The sequence below is a fragment of the Macrobrachium nipponense genome, chromosome 12 (assembly GCF_015104395.2).
Source record: "Macrobrachium nipponense isolate FS-2020 chromosome 12, ASM1510439v2, whole genome shotgun sequence".
Taxonomy (NCBI): Eukaryota; Metazoa; Arthropoda; class Malacostraca; order Decapoda; family Palaemonidae; genus Macrobrachium; species Macrobrachium nipponense.
In genome coordinates, this window is record NC_087205.1 from 32,241,499 (window position 1) to 32,259,474 (window position 17,976).

The 17,976-nt window shown below is 42.0% G+C and overlaps 1 protein-coding gene across 2 annotated transcripts in view; it reads left to right on the forward strand.

Moving 5' to 3' along the window:
- Window positions 1-17,976, forward strand: part of LOC135224463 (uncharacterized) — a 151,908-nt gene that overhangs the window by 31,938 nt on the left and 101,994 nt on the right. For both annotated transcript variants that reach the window (XM_064263462.1, XM_064263463.1), the window contains one exon: window positions 14,944-15,069. In XM_064263462.1, the coding sequence (XP_064119532.1) occupies window positions 14,944-15,069 (126 nt within the window). The remainder of the gene's footprint in view (window positions 1-14,943; window positions 15,070-17,976) is intronic.

Below are 17,976 nucleotides of genomic sequence, written 5' to 3' on the forward strand. Positions count from 1 at the left end.
TGGACCAGCAAGTGATATCGAACTTTAGAAGCTGTATACGAAACATCTTTTCAAGAGATGTTTTGACATCACCGATACCACAAACCTCACCTTGCATGAATTTTGGAAGGAGCATTTTGATGTTGTGATATGCCTCCGACTCATTGACCAAGCTTTGCAGGAGGTTTCGAGGCGAACCTTGAATTCCTTGTGGAGAAAACTCTGGCCTGATGCCGTATCCCCCCAAGACTTCAAGGGATTCGACGTGGGCGAAGCTGGTGCTGCAGAGTCAGAAACAGTTGACGATCCTGAAACTGTTTTGCAACCAGATCTTGACAAGATCGTTGCACTTGGCAAGTCCATGGAGGCTGATCGTTGACGAGGACGACATCAACGACCTTCTCGAGGAGCACCAAGAGGAGCTTACGACGGATGACCTGAAGGAGTTGGAGGCCATGCAACATAATGTCATTCAAGAGGAGTTCTCTAGCAGCGGCGAGGAGGAGGACGACCCTATGACAACGGCAGAAATTAAGGATGTTCTAGCTGCTTTTCATAAAGTGCAATCGTTTGTTGAAAAAAGACACCCTGAAAAGGCTTACACAGGTCGTATGCTTGCGTAGTTCGATGAGGCTTGCCTGAGTCGTTTCAGGAACATTGTGAAAAGTAGGCAGAAGCAATCTTCCTTGGATAGTTATTTTTTAAAGAGCCCCTTATTATTAGCAGTAAGCAAAAAGGAAGAACCAAGTGTTACTAAAAACAAAGTTGAAAGTGATGATGAAGTTGAAATTTTGTTTAAAAAAAAAAATGTACGTAAAGTATAAAAAAGTAAAAAAAAAATGTAAAAATAAAAAAAAAAGACAAAGAGTTTTTTAATTTTAGTTTTTTGTAAAGCTAAGTGTTACAGTTTTGTTAACCCTTAAACGCCTATTGCACATATTTTACGTCGAGATAAATTGTCTGTCGGGTGCCAATTGGACATATTTTACGTCGACATAGAAAAGTTTTTTAAAACAAGATATTAAATTGATTGAATTTTACCTTCACCCTCTGCAAATATTATGCATGTACATAGGTGTTTTCTTTATTAGTGTTTTCTTTATTTCATTGAATTGTGTACCTACCTTTGTTATAACAGGCTTATGAAGTTTACCTAGTGACCAAAGAAAACTTTTACTCTGAGGGAAATAGAAAATGGCATCCATGAATTAGGGCAAATGTTATTATACGTACGAAATGGATACGTATGTGCATAGTAGTTCTTGTAACTATTTTTACACCAACCAGTTATTTCTTTTTTGAGGGTAATGTATTAAATTAACTTTTAAATCAAATTACAGTGACTAATTTCATTTAAAAGTTAGCTTAATACTTAGGGATCATGATTAGGGTCATATTTAGGGTTCAGACTCTAGAAGTATGCATTTATTAGCATTTTTAGAGACTGTGCCAAACTTAGAGGGGGGTCTGGAACCTAACCACTAACACAGTCATCAGCAGAAACATTTCCAAACCCATGGAACAATCTTCAAACCTTGGAAGAGGCAAGGGAACTCATTTTCTACTCCCTGTCTATGGACATGGGAATCGTGGTACATGGCTCTTTGGAACCCCGTACCATGAGAGCAACAGAGGCACGGGTCTCCATGGACACCCATTCCTTTGACACTGGTCTCTGAAGTCCTCTTCCTGGGCCAGTGAAGAACCTTAAACCGGCACAAGGTGGTTCTCAGTTCCCCGTGTATTGGTAGCAACTGTTGTACAGGGTTCCACAGAACCCCATGCCACAGGATTTTCAGGCACATGGATTCTGTGGATCTGCATGTCACCAGAGGTGCACAGTTCTCCCGGATACCTGTTTCGCCATAGGTACATGGGGTTTTGATCGGATCCCCATGTCATCAATGTCAGCCTTGGGCAGGTAAAGGTTGTTTCACTATTGCACAGGGTCCCACAGACTCCTGTGACACTAGTAAGGTCCTGGTCTATGGACCCAGGCCCAACCTTCAAGAGTGAGAATCCCATGCTCAAGAGCTGCCTCACCGCTGGCATGTGCTTTCATGGGAACTGTGCCAGGGTCCTGAACAGATGAAGCAAGCCCACAACTAACTTCACCTGGGAAGGAGGTCTGTTTAATCTTCTTTTTTATACATTCAACTTACCTGTCAGATATATACATAGCTATTGACTCCGTCGCGCCGACAGAATTTTGAATTTCGCGCGCACGCTACAGGTAGGTCAGGTGATCCACCGCGCTGCCGCTGGGTGGCAGGAATAGGAACCATTCCCGTTTTCCATCAGATTTTTTCTGTCGGCCATACTGGCAACATCGTTGTTGTATCTCCGGCTAGATTTCGTTTTTGGATACAATTGATCGTCGTTTTGGACCCTTTGGTGACGTATTTGGATCGTTGTACTGGCATACGCTTTTTGTGGATCGTTATTTGGATTTTGGCTTGGAATTTTCATCATGATGTCTGATTCTGGAAGTGTGGTGAGAATGTGTGTGAATGAAGGGTGCAAGGTGAGAATGCCGAAAGCTTCGGTTGATCCTCACACTGTATGTAAAATATGCAGGAAGTATGAATGCTCGATGGATAACACTTGTCATGAATGTGAGAGTTTGAGTGCTGAAGGGTGGAAGTCTCTAACTTCTTATTTAAAGAAATTAGAGAAAGACCGGTTAAGGAAGTCATCTTCCAAAACCAAGCCTAGCTCTCTATCTTCAAGTGGTTTGGTGAGTAATATTGTACCCTCTAACATTATGAACGCTCCTTGTAATATTCAGACATTCTCCGAATGCAGATCCTACAGACTCTGCTTCGGAGATCGCAAGTCTTAAAGCTGCGCTTATGAAAATGGAGCGTAAAATGGCTGCCATAGAAGGTAAGCAAAGTAGTGCTGTGGAAAGTGATGTGAATTTCCCCAGTGAAGTGGAGGAGGCGTCTGATTGGCTTCACAACACTCCCAGGCCTAGACCTCTTTCAAGCTCCCAAGCCCAGAGGAGAAGGAATGTCAAAAGCCTTACGGAGGTTATGGAGGATCCCCACCAGTCAGACGTCTCTTCGGCAGAATCTGTAACGTCACAGACTGCCAGAGAACGCATTAGAAAAAGCGTTCTACGTGATTGTTTTTCGTCTTCGGAGAATTCCTCACCTAAAAGAGGATGGAGATCAGCGGATCGTTCTCGTCCATTGAAGAGGATCTGGGAAGAATCGGGAATAAACTCGAGTCCGGAACGTTTTTCGGAGGATTCCCCGACGGAGATCAAGAAAGCAAAGGTTTTGGCTTCTCCCGCTAAGTTGTGGAGAATGGAGAAAGAATGCTCTCCTTCCTCTCGTTTAGACCAAAGAGAAGAAACGACTAAAATATTGAAAGATATGCAAGAGTCTATTGCTTCTCTAGTCGGGGTTCTTTCGAGAGATCCTCCAAGAAGAAAGGATGTTAATCTTCCTGTGAAGAAGTAAAAAAATCCTCACTATCAACCTCCCAGAAAAGAAGATTCTTCTTCGGATGAAGGGTCTATTTTTCACAGACCCGCGCGTTCGGGGCACGAGGCGCCAGCCAGGCGCGAAGCGCCAGCCAGGCACGAAGCGCCAGCCGAGCGCGAAGCGCCAGCCAGGCGCGGAGCGCCAGTCAGCCGCAAAGAGCTACCAGTGAAGCGCGAAGCGCCAGCCAGGCGCGTAGAGCCAGCCAGGCGCGAGGCGCCAGCCAAGCGCGATGCGCCAGCTAGGCGCGAAGCGCTAACCAGGCGCTATCTGATATCGTATGAGGATTCAGATAAAGACTACTCTTCAGAACAACATTTACATCATAAGAAGAGTTTCTCTAAGGAAACGACTGGAACGATGGCCAAGCGCGAGACGCTAGCCAGACGCAAGGCGCCAGCCGCACGCGAGGATTCTAACAAGCATGGAAAGACAACCAGGCGCGAAGCGCCAGCCAGATGAGAAGCGCCAGCCAGACGAGAAGCGCCAGCTAGGCGCGAAGCGCCAGACTGCCGAGAAGCGCCAACCAGGCGAGAAGCGCCAGCCAGGAGCGAAGCGCAAGCCAGGAGCGAAGCGCCAGGCTGCTGCAAAGTGACATACAGGCGTGAAGCGCCAGCCAAACGCGAGACGCCAGACTGCCGCGAAGCGCCAACCAGGCGCGAAGCGCTAGTCGAGCGCGATGCGCCAGCTGCGCGAGAGGAGCCAGCTAGGCGCAAAGCGCTAGCCGAGAGCAAGGCGCCAGCCGCGCGAGAAGAGTCAACCAAGCGCGAAGTGCCAGCCAGGCGCAAGGCGCCAGCTGAACGTGAAGAGCTGGAAGAGCGAGAAGTTACAAGGAGTAACAGAAGATCTTTATATAGTCATGTAATGTCTTCGGATAGCGAGTCTCCTACAAATAGAAGCCCTAATTCAAGGAAGCAACCTGGTACATCGAAGGTTACGGTTTCGACCTCGATGTCTCAGGATGTTTTAGTGGAAAGGAAAGGGAGAGCTTCTAGATCAGTCAGTCTCTCTCCTTCTAGGAGTATTTCTCCTAAAGGGAATAAATCTACGGACAAAGACTCTCATAAAAGAGCTCGCTCTCCTTCTATGATGGAGTTGGACGAAGTGTCGGGAGGAAGAAACCCCGAACAATGAGGGGGTATCTAATTACAAGGTGTTAGCCTCTCTTCTCCTGCAAGAATTTGGAGACTCTCTAAGCCCTGCAGCTCCTCCTTCCCCGAGATCTCTGTTCTCGAGTACGAAGATTCCTAAATCTTCTTCGTATTTAAAAATGAAGCCAGCCATATCAATGAAGAAGGCTATTCAATCTTTAAATAATTGGATGAAGGTGAAGAAGGAAGCTCAAAAGACAGTTTTTTGCACTCCTCCATGTAAGCTCGGGGGTAGGAGAGGAATATGGTACAGGACAGAGGAAGCGATGGGACTTATGCTTCCATCTTCCGCAGAGGCGGATTTTTCAAGCTTGGTTGAAGCATCGAGGAGACATGCTTTGAATACAGCTAAAGCATATTGGAGCATGTCAGAATTGGATCAGCACCTCAAGGGACTTTTCCATGTACTAGAAGTTTTTAACTTGGATTGGTCCCTTGGAGTGCTGGCCAAGAAGGCAATTAACCCAACGTTTTAGAGCCTGTGGTGTTACATTGCATCTTATCCTGTATGGATAAGGCGGTTCAGGATGGTTCGGGAGAATTGTCATCTCTATTTGGAGCAGGAGTAGTGAAGAAGAGAACATTATTTGGTTCATTTCTAACCAAAGCGGTATCTCCTTCACAAAGGTCAGCCCTTTTATACGCTCCTCTCTCGGATCACCTGTTCCCTTCGCAATTGGTGAAGGAGATTTCTAAGTCTCTTGCTGAAAAGGCAACCCAAGATCTATTAGTACAATCCTCTAAGAAAACGAGACCAACAGTACCAGTGGCGAGGAAGACTACGCGTACTCCGGTAGTGCCCTTTCGGAGAGGGTCCACCTCTCGTCCTCCAACGAAAAGGAAGGCAGCTGAAAAGCGAGGAAGGTCCTCCTTTCGGTCTTTCAAGAGATCAAAGTAGCAGCGAAGTCCTCCAAACATCTGTAGGGGCCAGACTCCTAAACTTCGTAGGGGCTTGGGCAATAAGGAAAGCCGATCCTTGGACGCTAGCAGTCTTGGGGAAAGGTTACATTATACCCTTTCAGGACAGACCACCTTTGTCAAATTCTCCAAAGGAACTGTCGGCGAAGTACAAGGACCCTGTTCTGAGGGAGACGCTTCTTCAGATGGTGATAGGAATGAAGGACAAAGAGGCAATAGAAGAGGTTCAGGAGCCTTCCTCTCTGGGGTTTTACAACCGCCTGTTTTTAGTTCCAAAGGCATCCGGAGGATGGAGGCCAGTCTTGGACGTGAGCATTCTGAACCAATATGTGGAAAAGAAAAAGTTCTCGATGGAGACTTCTGCCTCGGTACTTTCAGCCCTGCGAAGAGGAGACTGGATGGTCTCTCTAGACCTGCAGGATGCATATTTCCACGTTCCTATTCACCCGTCATCAAAGAAGTATCTCAGGTTTGTGATACAAGGGAAGGTCTACCAGTTCAGGGCCTTGTGCTTCGGCCTCTCCACGGCTCCGCAGGTATTTACGTACCTGATGCGGAACGTAGCCAGATGGCTACACCTGGAAGGCATAAGCGTCTCTCTTTACCTAGAAGATTGGCTGATAAGAGCAAAATCCCAGGAACAATGTTTGGAGGATCTGAAGAAAACATTAGAATTGACAAAAGAGTTAGGACTTCTCGTGAATCTCGAGAAATCGCAGATGATCCCCAGTCAGGACTTAGTCTATTTGGGGATTCAGATGAATTCTCTGGATTTTCGGGTTTTTCCGTCCCAAGAAAGGATTCTTCGAGGGATTCAGAAAGTAACATCCTTCCTAAAGAAAGACAGGAGTTCAGCCAGGGAGTGGCTGAGCCTTCTAGGGACTCTTTCTTCCTTGGAACAATTTGTATCCCTAGGAAGACTTCATCTAAGGCCTCTACAATTCTTTCTAAAGAGATCTTGGACTTGGAAGAAGGGCCATCTGTCGGACACTTTTCCGGTAACAATAGAGGTGAAGAAACACTTAAAAGTGGTGGCTGCTCCCACTCAAAAAGAACGAGGGAGTGTCCCTAGAGGTTCGGAACCCAAACCAAATCTTGTTCTCAGACGCTTCAGAGACGGGATGGGGAGCAACTCTAGGGGCAAGAGAAGTCTCTGGCAAATGGAAGAAAGAGCAAAAGGATTGGCATATAAATGCCAAAGAACTATATGCAGTGTTTCTGGCATTAAAATTCTTCAAGTCAGAAGTAAGAAATCAAGTGATTCAAGTCAACGCAGACAACACCACGGCGTTGGCATATATAAAAAAACAAGGGGGGACGCACTCGTTTTCCCTATTCGAGATAACGAAGGATTTGTTGTCATGGACGGAGGAGAGGAATATCACCCTCCTGACCAGATTTGTAAAAGGGGAAAGGAATGTCAGAGCAGACAGGCTCAGCAGGACAAACCAAGTTCTCCCCACGGAGTGGACTCTGCACGAACAAGTCTGCCAAAGACTGTGGAACCTGTGGGGAAGGCCGCAAATAGATTTGTTTGCGACGTTCCTGTCAAAGAGAATAGAGAACTTCTGCTCCTTAGTAGAAGACCCGAGAGCGATAGCGGTGGATGCCATGCTACTGGAGTGGTCGGGACTCGACGCTTACGCTTTCCCTCCATTCAAGTTGCTAGGAGTAGTGATGAAGTTCGTAGCATCAACAGGGACGAGATTAACTCTCATCGCCCCGTTTTGGCCATCCCAAGATTGGTTCACAGAGGTACAGGAATGGACAGTAGACTACCCAAGATCTCTTCCAAACAGGATAGATCTTCTCAGACAACCCCACTTCGAGAGGTTCCATCAAAACCTCCCCGCTCTCGCTCTGACTGCCTTTCGACTATCGAAAGATTGGTCAGAGCGAGAGGCTTTTCAAGCAAGGCTTCGAAAGCAATTGCTAGAGCCCGAAGATACTACTGTTTCCAGTTAGAGTGCCTCTGTACTATCTTCAAGAGGAATCAACATTTCTAGCCATGTGAGGCTATCAAACGAGTGTTCTCAACGGCCAACATGTGGCTAGGAGTTCATTCTTAGTACTTCATGAGGATAGGGACATTGGTCCATCCCTTGCAATGCGGAAGAACTTGTCAGTTTTTCAGGTATTTGGACAGAAAGTGACGTTGGTTGTTGACTCATATCTTTTTACCTTCAGGTCATTGTCCACAGGTCTTGGGACTCATTTTTTTTAGCCCTGTTAAGGTATTCGGTGGCAAAGAGCGAATGTATGGGGTGAATGGCTCCTTTCATTCTCTCTGTTTTCCTCGCCTCTCTCGTAGAGAGAGTTGAGTTGTCATCCGTCACTTGCTGTTCGGGCGGGTCATATAGGTGACTGTACACAAGTGAGCACCTCATCTGTAATCTTAGTTAGATTAATAGATGCAAGTCCTTCCCTCTCTCTAGCAGAGAGGGGCTGACGATAAAACAAACCCATTGCTTATCCTAGTTTTATTGTCTCTGCCGCTCCGGGTTCATCAAAACCGTTTTGAAGCAATGCTGCTACAGACACACATTAATTCGAAAGGTCCAGAAGTGTTGCTTCTTGGGCCAAAAGGCAAAGTGAGTGCATTGACTTGGGTGGCAGGAATCCCACCCATAGTCTGTAGTTAACTAGTACTTCATCATCTTGTTTTAAGTTGAACAGCTGTTTCCAGCTACACTGAAGATGACATGGAAGGGAGATGCAGCTAACTGGATGGCAGAGATGACGTCACAGCAGCAAACGAGGACATAGGTGAGTGAGGCAGCGCAGCGGAGATGACTGGGAGTGACATCATCGACGGAAGTGATGTCTTAAGCAGGGATGACATCATGGCTTCCCCTCGATCCGAACGGGAAGCAGACGCCACTGGCAGGGGGGTGGGGTTACAAAATGACTGATGCCACGGCTTCCCTCTGACTCAAAAAAGCGGCAGTTGTCACTGGCAGAGCAATACAAAATGATGACCTCGGCTACACATGAAGACGGTAGGCCCGGGGGTTTGGGGGGGGGGGGCGGGGGCGAGGTCCTAGACAGAATAGAGGAGGGTGGGGGGTTAGCAAGCATCCATGAAGTGCGTCATTTTGGACGCCTCCGACTCTGAAATAAAAGGAATTGATGAAAAAGCCTCCTCCTTCTCAGGAATCAATCAAATTAACTCCTGAGGAAGAAGGGGTGACATTACATAAATCAGCCTGAGCACCTCCTGATACTTCTAGTGACGAATCGATGGAAGGCACAACACTAGCAGGAGGTGTAACAGCAGCAGGAGACAAAGCATCGGGAAGAGGAGAAGAAAAGCTCTCCCACAAAGGAAGAGTAGTAACCCTACAATGCCCCCTCTCACTATAAAATAACTTCCACTGCTCTCTAGGCCACGCATGCCATTCCATGCAGTGATTCGTTATTGTACAAATGTTAGAGCGACACCTACTGCAAGAGAACACGGAAAACCTGGAGTTCGGGGCATGCACGTTGACGAGGCCGAGATGGAGCAGAAGCAGCCATAATAACCCCCCCCCCCCCCCCCCCCCCCCCCCCCCCCCCCCCCCCCCCCCCCCCCCCCCCCCCCCCCCCCCCCCCCCCCCCCCCCCACTCACACACTAACCCCCCCCACACACACACACAAGCGAAACGGGCAATGAACCAGGTAAAGGCCGAGAGAGGTCAACCACAACTCTTGTCCAGGCGGTTAAGAAAAGACTTGACGCGGTGGCGTGGGCGCGTGGTCCTTGACCACTCTTCACCCGATATATGCACACGTTGCCAGATCTCACTAGATTCCTTGCTTTCATGTGATTTAACCAGATCCAGTTAGGCGATAGAAACTATCCTATTGTCAAGACCTCAGGTTTGTAGCTATGAAAAATACAAATTGTTTTAGAAAATTTGTCATATTGTAAAGGGCCTTAAGTTTGTATGGTTAGGAAAAATACAAATTATATACTTTCAAAATTTGTGATTTTGGGGTTGAACTTTTCTGTTCTTTCCAGTTTAATTGTAATTTCATTTAAATATTTGATGTACTGAGTAATTTTCAGTTTTATATTTAAATAGTACTTTACATTAGAGAAAGAATGGTTATAAGAGTACATTTGGCCCCCCCGTATTCGCGTTCTCCGGATTCTCGGACTCACGGATTTGCTGATTTATCTCTGGATCATATCTACCCATTATTTGCGGGGGAGTCGTCTATTTGCGGGTTTTTCCAACGATAAATAATCACTAATTACTGTATTTTGATGTTATTTTCTTGATACAAAAATGATTTACTAATTTTCAAATATTAATATTGATCAATACTGTATTAGTAAGTTTAATAAGATTAAATGATATCACATAATAACAATAATTAACATTTAATGTCTTTAAAGAGCAATCAATTCATCAAAGAAAATACTGCAGTCAATTAGTAAGATTTTAGTTTATAATTTAAAAAATTATGTAAGAATGAAGGAAATCCCAGTCTTCTCTCTCTAACTCCAGGTACTAAAGCTGTTATATAAATCAAGTAATGAGACAGGAGGGGAGGGGAGTCTCTCTCTCTCTCTCTCTCTCTATTTACTGAGATAAGAGATTTTTATGGTACACTTATGTATAATATATTTATTAATATTTTCAAATAGTAACAATAATAATAATAATAATAGTAGTAATAATAATAATAATGATAATAATAATAATAATATTAACAACAATAACAACTGTAATTACAAAAATCATATGTGAAAGTATTTTACAGAAATACTACGATAGTCTCTCTCTCTCTCTCTCTCTCTCTCTCTCTCTCTCTCTCTCTCTCTCTCTCTTACAGAGATGTATGCAAATATCAATATTAATGTGAACCGCAATAATATCCATTCATTAAAGAAAATAGTAAAGTGAATTTGCAAGATTTTATTTTATAAATAAAAAAATTGTGAGAATGAAAGAAAATCCTTTCTGCCCCCCCGTCTTGTCTTTGAACTCTAGGTAGCCAAGCTGAGAGGTCCAACAGCTGACAAAATATATCAAGTATGTAATGTGACAGGAGTGAGTGAAAGTTGCCAACTCTCTCTCTCTCTCTCTCTCTCTCTCTCTCTCTCTCTCTCTCTCTCTCTCTCTCTCTCACTGAGATAAGAGAATTTCTATGGTACACGTGTATATGTTTATTAATATTTTTTGTATAATAATTAATTTCTAAATTCATATGATAGTACATTTAAAGAAATACAATAATCTATCCATTTCGCTCTTAAGTAAGGTTAACTCTCTCTCTCTCTCTCTCTCTCTCTCTCTCTCTCTCTCTCTCTCTCTCTCTCTCTCTCTCTCTCTTGCCACACGAGATACGTATGTCATTGTGGTAACTCTCGTCATCTGGGCTGGAAGTATATGCATACAGTATATCTTTAAGGGCATTACTACATTTTATGGTAAAATAAAAATAAACAGTACTAGTTTTCATATAATATTAAGTTTAATGAAATTCAACAAAAACAATAACTTTTCTCTCTCTCTCTCTCTCTCTCTCTCTCTCTCTCTCTCTCTCTCTCTCTCTCTCTCTCTCTCTCTCTCTCTCATGTTTATTTATTTGTTTTATAGTATAAATAAATGATTTATCTTATAACTAATTTTCAAATATTAATAAGATTAGTAAAAAATGGTGATTCCCAGTCTTTTATCCACTTGGAGGAAGGAGGGCGGGGGAGTAAATGACAGTTTGATATATGAATTGCGGAGGGGAAGGAGTCGGAGTCTAGGAGTTATACTCTCTCTCTCTCTCTCTCTCTCTCTCTCTCTCTCTCTCTCTCTCTCTCTCTCTCTCTCTCTCTCCATTATTATTCTCTCTGTCTCAGAAATAATCCATAATTTCACTCTTGATGGTCAGATATATGATGTTGCCATTCAACGCTCTCTCTCTCTCTCTCTCTCTCTCTCTCTCTCTCTCTCTCTCTCTCTCTCTCTCTCTCTCTCTCTCTCTCTCTCTCTGTTAATGGCTGTAGGTATATATTTTTAATGGTAACATGTTTAAGATGACCTTGAAATGATATTAATAATCCAACCTTAAAGATTAATACAGCAATAGGTTAGTAATTTTAGGTATATTTGAAGGAGGATGTTATTGAAGGTATAAATTTGGTATCTGAACTTTCAAGATAGGCCGTTATAAGCATTTTTTGTGGTGGTTTCAACTATTCGCAGGTTTTAACTTTTCACGGGGGTGCCTGGTACACATCCCTCGTGAATACGGGGGGGACACTGTACATATGTACCTAGGTAAGGTTATTTCTTTACTATTGACCATTTGTCAACTTTTGAAGGTATTAAATTCTTTTTTTCAAGTTTTAAGTTAAGATCTTTATACTGTAGTTAAATGTACATTAGATTGAAATGTGAGCGACAAACAAAAACTTGTTTTTATCGTAATTCCTTGAAGTTGATGATTTTAAAGTGTAACCAGTAATCATCAAGCTCCAGGAAGTACAGTATGTATCAAGATGCCCCATATTCATTGATAAATAACAATGTTGAATGTGACACCAACCTAAGCAGGATTTTCAATATGAGGTGTTTTATAGCCTGAATAACTTTATAACAGTATGCTTTAAGTAACAAGTATGCCAGTAGTGTAATTCCTTAATGTTGTTAATTTTATGGAATTTAACAAACTTTAGGAAGCACACTCAATTCATAAAAGTATTCATGTTCTTACCAACAAGACTGTATGGAAAATTCATTGAACATCTCATTTGACCAGTTGAGTAAAGGTTAACCCTTAAACGCCGAGCCGGTATTTCCAAAAGTGTCTCCCGTATGCCGGCGACATTCGGGAGTGAGCGCCGAGGCTGAAAAAAAGTTTTTTTTTTTTTTTTCAAAAAATCACAGCACGCTGAGTCTTCAAGATTAAGAGTTCATTTTTGGCTCATTTTTTTGTCATTGCCTGAAGTTTTGTATGCAACCATCAGAAATGAAAAAAATATCATTATCACATATAAATATTGGAATATATGACAGCACAAAAAAAAAATTTCATATATTGTATACAAATTGCTCTGTGAGCAAAACGGTTAAAGCTGAGTTAATTATTTTTTCGTTGTATTGTACACTAAATTGCAATAATTTTGGTATATGACAATTTGTAAAACAATCAAAGCAACACAGAGAAAATATTATCATAATATGATGCATGAATTCGTAACGTGCGGACGTAAAAAAAAGTTGTTTTAAAAAACTCACCATAAATCGAAATATTGTGCTAGAGACTTCCCGTTTGTTGCAAAATGAAAGTAATTGGTTGAATATTACTAGACTGTAAGTGTTGTAGCTTACAACTGCAGTTTTCTACCATTTCGGTCGAGTTAAAGTTGACCGAAGGTCGAATTTTTTCTATATATCGTAATTTATATGAAAATATTTCAAAACTGATAAAAGCTACAACCATGAGTTATTTTTCATTGTATTCTACATGAAATTGCGCACATTTTCTTACATAAAACTTTATGTAACGGCTAATATAAAACGATGCAAACATTACGACAATCGGACGAAAGAATTTCTGATTTATTCGCCAGAGGTACCGCGTGGACATAAGGAAAAAGTTTTTCAAAATTTCACCATAAATCAAAATATTGTGCAAGAGACTTCCAATTTGTTGCAAAATGAAGGTAAATGATTGAATATTACTAGAATATAAGAGTTTTAGCTTACAATTGTTGCGTTTTTTTACCATTTTGGTTGAGTCTAAGTTGACCGAAGGTTGAAATTTTGGCACTTATCGTTATTTATATGAAAATATTTCAAAACTGATAAAAGCTATAATCATGAGTATTTTTTTGTTGTATTCAACATGAAATCACACACATTTTCATATATAAAACTTTATGTAACGGCTAATATAAAACAGTGCAAACATCATGACAATCGGACGAAAGAATTTCTGATTTTTTCGGCAGTTACTGCGTGGAAGTAAGGAAAAAGTTTTTTTCAAAAATTCACCATTCAAAATATTGTGCTAGAGACTTCCAATTTGTTGCAAAATGAAGGTAAATGATTGAATATTACTAGAATATTAGAGTTTTAGCTTACAATTGCATTTTTCGACCATTTCAGTCGAGTCAAAGTTGACCAAAGGTTGATATTTTGGCATTTATCGTTATTTATATTAAGATATTTCAAAACTGATAAAAGCTACAACCATTGGTTGTTTATTGTCGATTCTACATGAAATTGTGCACATTTTCATATATAAAACTCTATGTAACGGCTAATATAAAATGGTGCAAAAATTACGTCAAAGTGACAAAATAATTTCTGAGATGTGTTGCTGATGCTTTTTAGTGTTAGAAGAAAGAAATTCGCGCATGCGCGCCTTGGTAACACTTTTAAACAAAACAACAGCTTGATCTGTGAGCTCCCAGCATCCCTTAAGGTGCGTGATTCAAAAGTTTTCTCCAAGTAGGCCTATAACTATTTTTCCGCGAATTTAAAAAAAAACTTTTTTGCCTTGACGTACCATATGTCAATTAAGCACCCAACAGACAATTTTCGTCGACGTTTGATACATCCAATAGGCGTTTAAGGGTTAAGAAGTTCTTGGATTAACAAAACAGTCAAGAAAACACTGAACTATATAGATGCTTGTTGCAAAACTCCTTGAAGTTGATAGTTTAGGAGTAACCAACAATTATCAATCTCCAGGAAGTACACTGTCATAAAGAAATGTGAATGTTAGCATCTACGGTTTTGTTGCTTAGAGTAGCACAGACCTAATGCACAGGATGATGATGATTACAATTGTAATTTCATCTTAACCTGTTGTATGTCACAGCAAGAACATGAGTAATATTGTTAACAGTTGATTGAAATCTGAGCTACAAACAGAAGCTTGTTTTGGAGTTGATGATTTAAAAAGCATAACCAATAATCATCAACCTCTGGGATTAAGTACACAGTGCATAAAGACACCTTTAAGACAAATGATGATAATGAATGTAACAGCAACCTAAGCTGTGAGATGTAATATAGAGTAAACGATGGTTCAAAATTACATACACGTCATATAAAAAGTATACCAGCAGGGTAATTCCTTAATGTTGGTAATTTTATTGAAATTAACAACTTTTAGGAAGTACTCTCAATCCGTGAAAGCACTTATTCTCATACCAACTGAGTAAAGGTTAATAAGTTCTTGGCTAAATGTAATGACCAAGAAAACATTTAACTATAAAGGGAAGGATGCTCGTAGTGTAACTCCTTGAAGTTGATAATTTATAAAGTTTAAAAAACAATTATCAACCTCCAGGAGGTACACCATTATAAAGAAATATGTACAGATTTGGAAACTGTTAGTACCTACCTATGTACTGCGAGAAAAAGAGGGTCCCATTTCATGTGGTAAAGTAATTGAATTTTACCAGGCAGCAGACCATCGGGTTCAGGAGCTAAGAAAGTAGTGGACAGCTGGGACGCTCTAAAATATAGTGACCGCCGGGTTGAGGATGAACTCGATGCAGACTGGCTCGAAAGTGAACATAATAAATTAGGTAAGCTCATTTAATATTTTTAGTTGATATTTTAGGAGTATTTTTTATAACATTGATTTTCCCCTCGCCACCTAATTCATGTGTTCTTTTTTTGGTATACCAAATATTTTATACTGTGAAATCTTCTGGTTTTATAACAGGCATTGTTTCCTTGTTTTTTAAGAGAAATTCAACTTGTGCTTTGATCATGTTTTTCTGTTAACCACTCCTGAATTTTGTGATTATATAAGAAGGCCCTGCTAAATATTTTGTGTTTTGTGATCAGTCATAATGGCAAAAATGGTTTCTCAGTTTTAACTTCTTTTGGCAAATGTATGAATAGATTCCAAGTCATTTCAACCAACTGCCTCAGGACCATATACCAATAACGTATATCTTTTGGTCCAAATACTAGTGAGTACACTTTTAATTTCCTTAATAGAATGTCTCAATCTGAAGAAAGTTGATTAAGTTTGTTTTTATAATTTAAAAGAATCTTGTGGAAATTAGTTATGTTTCAAGTGATACCAACCCACCTATCTGTTGTCCCTATAACAAGATATCTTTCAGGTTAAATGGAGCTGATCGTTTAATTAATTAACACTGCAACAAAATTTAAATCTATAAAAGAAAGTTGCAGGGTAGGGGTCCTTTATGCAGTTTTTGAGAAGAATTCCACCAGTATATGTAGTAGTTTGTTTTGTCATTTTTTTTCCTCCATAAATTTCTTAATAGTCCAGGAGGCAGTCTCTGGTTATCGGCAGACTCGGTTATCAGTGATCTGGTTTTATGGCACTTGTCTAACGCCATAAAATTGGCGATTTATGGCGCCATAACAGGCCGAGTTCTGGTTATTGGTGCCATAGCATACCTAATAGAGGTGCTGCAAGGGTGCTTATGGCAAGCCATAAAGGTCCTTATGCCATCAATAACCAGTTATTGGCCCCATATGCGCTATTATGGCGCCATAAATCGCCAAGTTTCCGTTAGTGGTGGTTTTCGCTTATCGGCGCTACTCGGGAATAGAACCCATGCCGATGACTGGGGACTGCCTGTACCATCATAAAAATTCATCCATTTTGCTGTTCCACTTTTGTGAATTGTTTGACATTTGGATCCATACTCTCTGGTTCTGATACATCAGCATGCACTTTGGTGAACACACCAGCTAACCCATTTTTCACCTAATTATTTTTGAACTTTCATTCTTTTCCTTTTCCTTCCAAATTCTTCTAAACTTCTGTCATATCTTCTACTGCAACAGCTAAGTTAAGCATGTTAGCAAGTTTACAAAATTTTTATTTTGTTTTTGTCAAACCTTTCGGTATTATACACAAAATGTTTTTGGCATTTTTTCCATATGCTTTGCACAAGTTTTTCTGTCACTTCCTTCCCAAGCTGATTCGATGTTCTCTGTACAGTGTAAAAGGTATGATTTGCTAAAAATCACAAAGTGTTACTTCATCAATTTCTTTTACTTCGGCAGTTGTTCATATGCGAACAAACCTTCGGTCTTAACAGTAGGATAATTTCTAGCGCCTAGCTGGATCTGGTTAAAAAACAGATGAAAGCAAGGAATCTTGTGATATCTGGCAACGCATGCGTAGATCAGGTGAAGTGTGGTCAAGGACCACTCACCTACGCCACTGCGTCATTCGTTTCTTTAACCGCCTGGGCGAGAGTCGTTTTTAACCTCTCTTGGCCCTTACCTGGTTCATTGACCGTTTCTCTTGTGTTTAGTGTGTGTGTGTGTGTGTGTGTGTGCTGATATTATGGCTGCTTCTGCTCCTTCTCGGCCTCGTCAATGTGTGTGTGTGTGTTTGGCTGATATTATGGCTGCTTCTGCTCCTTCTCGGCCTCGTCAACGTGTGTGCCCCAGAATTCCAGGTTTTCCGTATTCTCGTTTTTTGGCTTCGGCGGCGACTGATCCCCACATCACGTGTAGCAGGTGCCGTTCTGATTTTTTGTACTTTAACGAATCCTTGCATGGAATGCTGGGCATGGCCTAAAGTCATTTTATAGCAAGAGAGAGCATCGGAGGGTTTCGACTCTTCCTTCATGGGAAGGTTTCTCCTCTTTCCGATGCTTCGTCTCCTGCAATATTCACCCCCCCATAGTAGCGTTGTTCCTGTGTCTCCTTCCTTTTCTTCCATTGATTCGTCACTGGAAGTATCGGGAGGCCACCAGGCTGATGTCTGTAATGTTGCCCCTTCTTCTTTGGGAGTTAATTTGATTCCTGGGAAGATGGCGGTGATTTGGAAGACGCTTGGGCTAGGGGGTCCCCCATCCTAGGAGGTGTTGCTAGCGCACTTTATGGAGGCTCGCTACCCCCCTCTTCAGGCTGACCAAGCCATCCCCCCTCTTCCCGGCCTTGTCTTTGTGGGTAGCCAAGGTCAGCTATCTTGTAGTGCTCCACCAGTGACTGCTGCCGCTTCTTCGAGTCGGAGGGAAGCCGTGGTGTCAGCCCCATTGATGAAGTCAGGGGATCCGTCATTGTGTATTCCTCCCCCAGTGGCATCTGATTCCCCTTCACACCGAGGGGAAGCCATGACATCATCACCTCACCACATGTGACGTCACTCCCATCGATGACATCACTCCCAGTTGTCTCCTCTGCACTGCCTCTCTCAGCCGTAACGTCATCCCTACCACCCAGTTCGCTACATCTCCCTTCCATGTCATCGGAGCCTTCTCTTGCAGATCAGTCTGAGGTTATATGCCGGGCAGTGCTTAAGATGTTGAACTCTGTTTTGGATGATAAGTTGGCTGCCTTGTCATTTGGGAGTACTGGAAGGAAATGTGTTGCTTCGTCCCCGCCTCCTGTGAAGAGATCGCATAAGAAACCAGTACTGTCTTCCTCTCCCCCTTCTCCCTCTACGCCACATCAGCGTATCAAGCATTGGAAGGCTAAGGACTTTACTCTTTCTT